The sequence below is a fragment of the Dipodomys ordii genome, unplaced genomic scaffold, assembly GCF_000151885.1.
Source record: "Dipodomys ordii isolate 6190 unplaced genomic scaffold, Dord_2.0 Scaffold133, whole genome shotgun sequence".
Lineage (NCBI taxonomy): Eukaryota > Metazoa > Chordata > Mammalia > Rodentia > Heteromyidae > Dipodomys > Dipodomys ordii.
In genome coordinates, this window is record NW_012267349.1 from 2,926,449 (window position 1) to 2,937,974 (window position 11,526).

Genomic DNA, 11,526 nt, shown 5'->3' on the forward strand with positions numbered 1-11,526 from the left:
ATAATGGGGTGCAATCATTTTCAAAAGGAAAAGGAAATCCTTTGCACAAAGCGACAGTCTAGCTCTTTGTGTGCATTATACATGCCATTTCCTATTAAAGAAAACAGGACATTTTTAAGATAACATGGAAAGGCCAAAATGTCCTCATAAGTTCTCCCAATTATGAAGTTTAAACATCAAATGTGACAGTATTCTCTTAAAGGAAGGTTCTCTCCTGACTTCTTGCTCAGGGCCTCCTTTCAAACACTCATAGGATAAAGTCATAACAGCTTTATAGGGCACAAGGCCAGGGCTGAGTAACTATTATTCCATCTGTAAATCGCCTCCCTTCATCCCATTCCTCTTTTCTTTACATATGGAAATTACCGTGTCAAATCCTGAGTCCCCTACCAGCCACCACTGCCAAATTACCCTCCAGGGACATCAGGGGCTTGTTATTCTTGTTTCAACATTAAAAAGTGGAGGGGGGGGAAGAGGGGAGGGGAAGCTGTTTTCAAGGATCTGAATTCCTCTTGATTAGATTTCTGGCTCACTGGTAAATGTTTATTCTCTGAAATGCATTACCCTCTGCTTCTAAATGCTGGCGTTTTTTTTTTCTTTAGAGCCAAGATATGGCATGGTGTTTCCAATATGAATTGCTTCAAGTAATATATGCCCACTTTTGAAGGGAGCATTTGGTCAAATTCTAATATTCTCTCTTGGGATCCAATTTCAACTTCCAGCAGCAGACCTAACCTGGCAGAATAGAATTTTAAATAACATACACAGAACCAGAGCTTCTAATAGTTACAGTCCATTCTCCTCCTGCTCTGAGATGCCTTATATGAAGTTTGTTATTATTCTATAGAATTCAGGTCCTAGTGTTAGTAAAATGTATCACAAAACACAAAAGATATTCCCCTTTTTCTAAGCATTAAAAACAAAAATAATAAAGAAAAGCAACAACAACAAAAAATCCTATGGTTTTTTATCAAGGTTGAGCTGTAGTTGTCCCTGCTTATGTTTATGAACCATTGCTCAATCAATAAGAAGAGTACATGCATATTTCCACAGGCTGCAAATGTTCCCCAAGAAAACACATGTCAGCGGGCTTCCTAATTCCCAAATAGGATTTTCTATAGGCAGGAATGGTTCCACTTTTGTTTCCCTTGATTGTAATGAATTCTTTCATTTCTGTGACCACTGAAAACTTAAGAGAAGGCCCTTCCATTTTTCTTTCTCAAAAATGGATGTGTGATTTTATTCCAAACCTTTCGCAGGATACAATGGGGGTGAGGCAGAGTTCGAGCTCACTGCAATATTGCACTCATCTTGTTGCATTAGGCTCAAAATACGAATCTCAAGGATATATATTGTCACATGTCAGCCCGAGCTGAAAGCATCCACCAAGAGACTATTTTCACTATTCCACTGGCAACCACATCTACTTCCACAATCCTGCATACTGATGAGTGCCAAGGCTCTCAGTACGGCTCTGTCTCTTTTTCATAATATCTTCTCCCTCAGCAGAGAGAGAAGCCATCTTACTAATTTATAAGTACCTTGACTAGCCTACCATCTAAAAAAAAATTCACTCATCAATAATAGTCAACTAAAAGCAAAAGCATATCCCACAGGGGTTAGAGAATAAGACAGGCAACACCAGCCCATATCGATCAGCAAGATTCCTGATACTCACTGAAGGCAGCCACTGCAAGGGCCAGGGTGACAATAATGGAAAGCCAGGAGACCCACAATGCCTTCTTTCTGTAGTTCTGGGCTTCGTGAGGTTTCAGCCGGGTGCTGCTTTCTAGTAAGCCTGACCAAAACAAAAGAAAACAAGGAGAAAAGGAAGTTAGATATTTCCTTATTAAGAAACCCACAGCCAGAGCTACAACTTCTTATCCAAAGATTACAAACTGACAGCCCGTGGGCCAAGATGTGTTTTTGTTTGGCACATACTGTGTTTTCACAATTAGGAGGTTTCACATGAAAATCAAGCTTTCTGCCATCCCTCAAAGAAAGCACAGGCTCTGGCAATATGGGGCATGGATTTCTACAGAATGACAGCAACTGGCCTCTTTGGCAGAATACCATACATCCCACCACTCCCTGATGTGCCACACCAGGCCTTTCCCTCATCCCCGCACTAAGTTACTTGGCTCAGGTAGAAGCTGCTCCATCCAACAAGGCCATTTTGGTTCAAACAGCACAGCAGTTACTAAGGAATTGGGCTCCTTGGCTGTGGCACTGATTTGCCTGGACCCACCAGTACATCTTCAATTGCAGAACTGGATTCTACCCAAAGCAAAGAATCATGGGCTGTAAGAATCCTCCCTGTACCACCTGACAACTAACAGTAGAAAATGGACCATTTAACCACAACTGACAGTAGCTGTTGGGCCCAAATTATATGACATATTTTTCTTCCTTCTTCTCCTTGTACCAAGCACATACCAAAATGTTCTCAGGATATTAAAGTAGAGTAGACCTGCTAAAGCCAGGGTAGTTTCCTAGGCAGGCCATCTGGTAACATAAATACATTTTCTTTGTCTCCTGTACATTGCATTGTGACAACACCCAGGCAATGCTCAAGCTTTAACTGCCTGGGGTCAGAATGGACTTGATGATTTATATTTCTTTATTTCTTTCTTCTCCTTTGAAAATTCATCATAGAATGCATTTTATTTTTATTCTCATTTTTATCGTTATTATAAAGGTGGTGTACAGAAGGATTACAGTTACATAAGTCAGCTAATGAGTGCATTTCTTTTTGGACAATGTCACCCCCTAGAATGCATTTTCTTAGTTGCAGAGAGAATCAAATTTTCAACCATGCATTCTATCTAAGCAGAAGGTCATTATACCAGCTCTGGCTACACAATCCACAACATTCTTCTCAGAGGCTGAACAACCTCTTCACACCAGCTTCAGAAAAAGAAGAAATTGGTCATCAAAGCTTAGGAGCCCATTTTAGAAAATGCCACAGTGTAAGGCATAGCACACCTATGCATCACCTCATTTGTCTCACTGGCCCCACACTATGCTTCTAGTTGCTACAGGGCAGAAAGGGTGTGGTACTTATCCTTGCCCATAATAAGGGACAAGGCTGACACATGTACAGTACAGAGACAGGTTAACAGGAGAAAAAGCACAATAAATGTGTTAGTTTGATGTGACATGGCAGCCTTCAGAAATGAATACACAGGGAGAGCTATTTTTATGCTTAGGTTTGATAGGGAAAAAAAAAGGATTGTACTGAAGAAATAGTATGATTAAATAGTAGTAAACTTCAAAGGGAAACTGAGCAAGGCCTGCCTGTCTATTCCCTTCTTGGTATGGGGCATAATCACTTCTGGAATCAGGGTCTTGTGATTGACCTGCTATTAAACAAGGGAGGTCAGAGATCTCAGTGATCAGCCCTTACACAGAAAAGAAAAGGGAAGTTAGGGTAATATTTCTAAGTTTTTATGATACTCTGTGAGGAAGTTCTACTTTCTCTGAGTCACCTTGGGGAAGAAGAATTCTAGTTTCTATGGACTGCCTTGGGATAAAAGGGGGACCAGGAGGAAGAAGGGCAGGAGATCAGAAGAGACAGTGCTTTCTAACACCTTTCAAGATCCTGAAAGTCAGAGTCCTCAGCATTCAACGTGCTACACTCATTTTCTGAGCCTCCACCAGTGCCAAAATAAATGCATTCTGCCCATATATATGAAATACATAAAAAACAAATACACCATAGAAATTCCTTAGTTCCATTTATAACCTAGCCACAAGCATCCCTGAACAGGCCCTGGACAAACAGGAATGTAGGGAAGGCTGCTTAGTGAACTCTGTTCACAGCCCAGAGAATAATTGTTAAATAACTGAAACCTGCGGGCTGTCACCTGTGGGTGAGAACAGGAAATATTATCTCCATCTCCACCATCTCACTGTACAGTTTTCCCAAAATCTTCCTTCATAAGTGCATCTAGATGGGAAAAAACAAACACAAAAAACCATCTCTCCTGTTAAATTCCACCCTAAAGGTGAAAATACAGGAAGTCATTCTTTGTTTATTCCTCAGGTACTGAGTTGAAATTTTCAACTACTTTCACCCAAGTGAAACTATAATTTAGAAGCAGTTCACACACACACACCCCTGATCATTTATTTTCCTTTTCCCAGATTAAGTATAAAAAAATCTTCCTTTCATCCTGGCCAAGAGAAATGAATTTGTAATCTTTATGTTCAAACTCAAATAAGTGGTTCATTTGCTATGTATTTTGGTTACAAATATCCAAGAGTTTTAGCTACAGGGTGAGAAAAGAGTAAATATAAGGAAGAGTTCTTTTAGAAGTAGTTTTCCAAAAGGTAAGGTCAGATAAGATCATGTTAAGCGAAATGAACCCCAAGATAGGAACACAAGTGGTTTTTTTCTTCCTTGCTATTGTTTCTAATATATTTATAAGGTACCATGTGATTTTTACGTCCCTTCCCCACGGTATAACCCATTTTCACTGTATTTGATGTTGGTATAATTTGGGGAGGGGAAGGGGAAAAACTGCTTAAATAGGGATACAGGTGGACCCATTGCAACAATGAGATATATACGACGCTATGTAGAAAAATGAACTTTACAATTTAGGTGGAAGGGAAGGGGGGGTGTAGCTGAAGAGGTGGGAGGGAAGGGATGGTAGGGGAAAAACAAAGGAGGAGGCAACAGTGCTGGATAAGAAATGTACTCATTACTTTGCTCATGTAACTGTAACCTCTCTGTACAGTATTTTCACGATAAAAAAAAAACTTATTTTAAAAAAAAGGTAACAACCATGGCCTAAGATTTCCATTTACCAAATGCCATATTTTTTCCTTTCCAAGTCAGCTGCTTTCAAGAATACCCGGTCCTGACCCACCAAGGGTCAGCATTCGCAGCAACAGACAGATGAGAGCCTCCTGGGCTATGTTACCTGCTACGGTGACATTGTGTTCTCTCAGCAGTGGGATAGAGGTTCTTGCCCCAATGTGTTCTTTGGTGCCTTCCCCATTTAAAAAAAATTTTTTTTAATTTAATGAAGTAACTGCAATGGGAAAACTACTCCAAAGAAGTATATCCCCCATTTCTATCCAATCTTTACTTAGTCCCCACTGGTTTTCCTACCTAAAAACATAGCCAAATGGAAAACATTTTCTTCTTAAAGGGGAATGTGATGACTTACAAAAGCCCAGACTAAATGAATGGTCTATACACAGTTATCTCTACACCCATGCTGGATGCATGCACACTCACACTCACAAGCCACAAAGATGTAATGAGAATTCCCTGAAGTTTCCAAGAAGCTGTGCTTCAGAAGTAGAAGTGAAGTAGCCTGGAGAGGCAGAACTGTGCCATAGGAATTAAGGCTACAGATCTGTATGCAGGTCTGGAACCCTCGTAAGCACAGGTGGCCTCCACATTTACATTTCTAACCTCACTCAAATTTACAATTTTACATGACAATACCAAGCATATGATTCTATTCATGTTGGGTTGACCCTCTATTGGGGTAGATGCACATAATTGTATCAATTGATTTTCACTGTGTTCTCTTTTTTAAAAAAAAAAACTGTTTTTAGTTCTCTACAAGAAGAGGAATTTCTATTAGCTATAAAGGGAAGGGAAAGAAGTATTAATCCCTACATATCTTAAACCACCGAGCTCCCTGAACAAAAGGCTGAAGGAAATAGCACCGTAATGACCGACATTCTGAGCTAGCTAGGTTTCTGGGAACCAGCCCTTCTAAGGGGAGTATGTTTCCAAACACTGGATTATAAAGCTAGACTTTGATTGGAGTTCGAAGCAGTCTTCAATAGGGTCCTAATAGATCAGAAGGAAGTTAGTACATAAGAGACAGCTAACTGTCAGTAGCTATCAAGAGGAAACCCCCCCCCCCTTATAACCAATAAGTATTTGAGTAGAAGAAAGCCAGCCCTGGCAGGATGGAGAGCCGCACAGCAGGTGACTGCAGAGGTTTCCTCTTCCTGGTCCCTAGCACCATTAAGAAAGAGGTCACAGCATTCAAACCATTCTCAAGGGATATCAAAAATCAATTCTGCAAAGATGAAGCCCCATAAGAAAAAAAATTAACACAAATACAAAATATTACAATAAACCTCCCCCAGGTAACCTTCTAATTTATTTAGCCAAAATGACTCCCTTATCATTATTAACTCTTTGCGATCAGAAGTGGATCAAACAAAAGAATGTCACACTGACTTAGCTAGCTCGCCAGGGCACCAGGCACTGGGTTCCTTGGTGGGCAGGATTCATCCTAACAGAGACTCTGTGTGTGATATGCAATGCTTTCACACTAAGACAGTTTATGAACAGTGAATGCTTTCAGGCGGCAGTATAATGGAAAGTGAAATTCAGTTGACCACTAGCAAGTAACCTTAGGAATGAATTCAGAAAGACTTTTTTTTTTACACTTGTGCGTGAACTGCTAAATATTAACCGACTCTTGTTCTTTTTCCCCCTCCCATCATTTTCTGGGATGGGGAGAAAAGGCCAGGTCTTACAGATGACCTGCAATGCTACAAAATTCAGCTCAAGCTGGGCTTCCTTCTTCAATAGAAAAAAAAATTTTAATCTTAATATTCGTTTCAGGGCCGAAGTCATTTACACACCCTATAATGCAAAGTGACAGGTTTGGCTGGGTGCTAGTGAGGTCACCAGTCCCGGGCCCCCAAAGGCTTTGCAGTTCTGTGAGAACACAGGAGAAACTGCACCAGAGGTGCAGAACTCGTTGCAACTGGAGCAGCTCCAGGCATTTGCGCCTGGGAACCGCTCTTTCCACGTTTATCCTATTTCCACAAGCTACACTTCGGAATTTCTGAGGAGAAAGAGATCGTGCATCTCAATACGAAAAAAAAATTAAAATGTACAGGAGATACTAAGAATAGGACATAAATATGCTAAGACGAAAATACATAAACCTTCCACAATCGACAAAATGAAGATATCAAGAAAGGGGGGTGCCAAAAGCCACCTCCTTCTCCACCCCTCATCGCCCCCCACCTCTGGGCTGCAAGGATTAGTAGCAGGGCCATTGATTCTTTGCGAGGGTTGGGGAGGGCGTTTGGAAACCACGAAAGGTGTGGGTAGATACGATCAGGAGCCGGCTCCGTCCGCAAGGGATCCAAGTCGAAAGGAACGAGGGCGGGATGGAAAAGGGCTGACACGCGGGAAGGGACGAGGGAATCCTCCCGCCCCAGGAGGACAACTCAAAGGAGGCGAAAGGTAGAGTTTGTCCCCCTAGGAGGCGAATTTGTGCGGGGGGTCCGCGGCCGGTGTGCGGGAAGGGGTTCCCGAGGGCTGGAAACGCGCTGTCCGGGAAGCACCGGGTTTCAGTGGCACCCATCCAGATGAGGTTGTAGCCCGAACGCAAACGTCACAGCCCTCGGGCCCCATCATCACGAGGCAGAGCAGTGACCACTGTGACCCCAGGAGGGGTTGGGCCCACCCAAATCCAGAAGCAGGTCAGGATCGAGCGAGCTCCCTTTATTTAACCCTTCCTGGTGCTGGCATCAGATCCGCGGCCGCCGGGAGAAACACCTGGCCCGAGGGAAGTTTTCCCGGGTGGTCCGCAGAGCCAGGATCGGGAATCACAAAAGAAAACGCCTCGAACCCGGGTCCGATCGCGCTGAGCGGGGTCCGCAGTCTCCCACCCCACCCCCCGGAGCCAAGCGCTCCCGGGGCCAAACACCCGCTCCCGCAAACTTTTCTAGTGCGCGCCGGAAGGGTCGGGGACGGCCGAGAGGAGGGCGCGAGCCTCGCAGGCCGGGGCCCCCGGAGGGGATCGGAGGAGCCGCCGCCGCCGCCGAGGCCATGCGGACCGCGGGAGGTGGGGCTGCGTCCTGGCCGGGAAGTCCGGGCTCGGCGCCCCCCACCCCCAGCACCTCGCAGACGCGGAGCCCCGCACCTGTCTAGGTCCTACCCCAGAGCAGGGAGAGGCGGGACCGAAAGTCATCCTGCCGCGCGGGCCTGGCTCGGGGAAGGGGCCCCGGCCAGGGGCGGTGCCCGCTCACCTCGGTCCTCCAGTCCGTCGCTGAACTGGCCGCTCTCGCTGATCCGCGGCTGCCGCTCCTCCTCCGGCTGCGGCGGCTCGCGCGCCGGGGGACTCAGCCCGCCTGGGCAGGAGGCGGCAGCCAAGGGCGCGTGGCCCCGGGGCGGCGGCACTGCGGGGCCCGGGGGGCTCCCGCGCTCACTGCCAGTGGCCGTCTCCATGGCGCGGAGCTCCAGATCCCAAGGGCGGCGACGGCGATGAATGCGGCGGGGACTGAAGTCAGAAGTGCCAGCCGCCGCGGCTCGGGCGGAGGAGGGACGGGTGGACGGACCGCGTGGAGGCAGGGAGGGCGGGCGCGGCGGAGTGGAGGTGCTCGCAGGCGGGGGCAGGGGGCAGGTCTGAGAGCCGCAGGCCAGCGAGGCTGGTGGCGAGGCTGAGGCCGCGCTGTCGCCACGCGCCCCGCCTCTGGGGGCAGGTGCGGACGGGCAGGGACCCGCCCCGAGCCGCCCCCCACCTCGAGCCCGAGCACCTGGGTCAGGGCACCCAGGTGCTTGAAGAGGGAGGGACCCAGACAGACTGGGTACGCTGAGATCACGGGACCACTGGGGGCCTGGGAATCCCGGGCGGCTCCAGCGCGGCTTGGCGAGGGCGTGACTAGGGGCGCGCCCCATGCGCGCTGCGGATTGGTGCCCAGGAGAGCCCGGCGGACCCGATGTCTCCGCGTTCCTCGAGGCGGGTCAGTGGCCTCTCGTGGGCAGGCGAGCGGGCAGCGCCCCTCATCTGACATCTTTTTTCTTGCTGAGCCTCTCGAGGCTTCAGACTGTACGGGTCTCCGCCTGCCTAGGCCGCCACCCTCATCTCCGGGAAACGGGATTCAGCGGCCCCCCAAGTCTGCGGTTGATCGCGTGCTCTTGAAATGCTTTAACTCTGCCCTCAGTTTCCCTGGATCACCAGCTAGCCTAGGGATGGAGTCTCTGTTGGACCAGCAAGCGCTCTAGCAGATGCCTGGAGTCCCCCATTATGGCTCTCCCTGGGCCTTTTCCTACCGATTCATTTCTTGCTCCGAACACCCGGGATCCCGGACTCAAGTCGAAGCCTTCCCTAAAAGTCTGTCTCTGACCGCAGGGAGCTAGTGGTCCCCTTGCACGGCCAGGCCGGTCTGACCAGCTGTGCCGCAACCTACCCCGTGCGCCTGCTCCCCTGAATTTATATTTCATAGCATCAACAAGATCTCATCTTTAGGTTTATATCAGTGTCTAAATTTAATCTGAGGACTCCAAAATGCCAATTCCTCATTTAAAGGAATCCATCCTGTTTTCTAAATAGTAACCGGTTTCCGTGCTCATTTCCGCTAGGCTTGCGATTGGAAATCAGGGCAGGATTTAAATGCCTTTGCCGTGGTGCAATGGGAAGATCACCTGATAGAAGACCAGGATCTCATTTTATTTTGTGTTTTATTCTGGTGGTTGTTGGGTTGAAATTGATGTGAGTTGACTGACTGGCTTTGACCACTGATTTCTTCCCGTCTGAAAGCTCATTTTAGAGGTAAAAGAATATGATTACTGGGCCCAAAACAATGAAAATTTCTCCGCATGAAATCTAGTTTTGTCTTGCAAAGTAGATGGTCCTTCAGCTATAGTTTTAAAACCCTCCATCAGTTCACCTCCTGGATTTTGTTCCTCCTGTTTATCCTGCCAATGGACATCAAAGAATTACATACGAAGAATGAATGAATATTGAATAAGAATGGCCGGGTACTGGTGGCTCACGCCTGTAATCCTAGCTACTTAGGAGGCTGAGATCTGAGGATCGCGGTTCAAAGCCAGCCCAGGCAGGAAAATCCCTGAGACTCTTATCTCCAATAAATTACTAGGAAGCCGGAAGTGGCGCTGTGGCTCAAGCGCCCAGGCCCAGAGTTCAGGCCCCATGACCGACAAAAAAAAAAAAAAAAAGAAGAATGAATGAATGCTAGAGACTATATCATAGTGTGATGAAGGCTCTGGTTGAAATCTTAGGTATTTTGTAAGACTCCTCCCTCTCCCCATCCTGTCTCGATTTTTTAAGTTTTTGGATGTTTTTGTTGTTGTTGTTCTTGATTTTAAATGATACTAGGAGCCTAGTATCAGTATCTCCTAGAATCTGTAATCCTAGATACTTAAGAAGCTGAGATCTGAGGATCAAGGTTCAAAACCAGCCAGGGTAGGGAAAATCCTGTGAGACTTTTCTCTCCAATTAACCATCAAAAGCCAGAAGTAGAACTGTATCTCAAATGATGGAGCTTTAGCCTTGAGCAAAAAATGCTCAGGAATGGTACCCAGACCCTGGCCCCTGAGTTCAGACCCTTGGACCAGCACTAAAAAAATAAGTACTAGGAATTATAATGCTATGCACATTCTGTGCACATGCTTTGGCACTGAGTTACGTCCCCAACTCTCATCTAACTTGGTTTGTTTATTAAATATGTATTTCTCCTTTGCTCCCCAAAACTGATTCAGTTGAGCTTAGATCTGTCTAGAAATCTTTCATTTCTACCCCTCTCCCATAACCTATTCTGATATATATTTTACAACAACCAATTGTGATTCTCACTAAACTACACTCACCCTCCGCCTCTACTGCACACATACACCCTGTTCTGTAGTAGGCTGTCACCAAAAAGGAGAGAGTAACTGCTCATTCTTTGCTTGGGTTTGCAGGCCAGTGAATCTGAAACACGATTGTGCTCAAAAAATGAGTCCCAAAGTATGGTGCCTAGATATGATGAGTACTTTGAGCCGAAAGGAGGTTCAGAAGCAAGACCTCTCTGTGCTGTTCCTGCCTTTTTTTTTTTTAAATCCCACAAGGCGAGCCAGAGAAATTAATTGGAAATCCTCATCCAACAAGGTGGTTCATAGAAACAAACCCTTCTCCAGTCTTCCAAGGCCAGACACAAAACCTAGAAATGAGGCAGGGAGATTGCATTTCAAGGCTGGCCCTGGCAAAAGAAGTCTGCCAGATTCCATATCAACCAGTGGCTGGATGCAGTTGCATATGCCTGTCATCTCCAGTAATAGAGGGATTGCAGCCCAGACCAGTTCCAGCATACAGCAAGACCTTACTTGAAAAATAATATAAAAAGTGGCAGGAAGTGTAGTTTAAGTGATAGAGACCTTGAATTCAGTCCCAGCCCCCATGCTGGAAAAACTCAAAGAAAACTCTAGAAATATTATTCTAACCCACTCCTATCTTTCTGTATAAGAGCTGGCCATGGTGGCTCAGTGGTAGAGCATTTGCCTTACATGTATGAGGCCCTGGATTCGATTCCTCAGCATCACATAAGCAAAAAGAGAAAAGCCAGAAGTGGCACTGTGGCTCAAGTGGTAGAGCGCTAGCCTTGAGCTGAAGAGCTGAAGGACAGCGCCCAGGCCCAGAGTTCAGGCCCCATGACGGGACCCCCCCAACCCCCAAAAAAATGAACAAACAGAACAAAAAAGAAAGAAAACAAAAACAGGGAAAAAGAAGAAAGAAAATCACCTCGTGTTTT

General features: G+C 46.3%; 1 protein-coding gene across 1 annotated transcript in view; it reads right to left on the minus strand.

Moving 5' to 3' along the window:
* The window catches only part of Tmem163 (transmembrane protein 163), a 228,778-nt gene extending 220,554 nt beyond the window's left edge, over window positions 1-8,224 (minus strand). Inside the window, exons 1-2 of the mRNA XM_013030812.1 lie at window positions 8,026-8,224; window positions 1,679-1,798 (exon numbers count right to left, since the gene is read on the minus strand). Of these exons, the coding sequence (XP_012886266.1) occupies window positions 1,679-1,798; window positions 8,026-8,224 (319 nt within the window). The remainder of the gene's footprint in view (window positions 1-1,678; window positions 1,799-8,025) is intronic.
* Window positions 8,225-11,526: the final 3,302 nt, after the last annotated feature.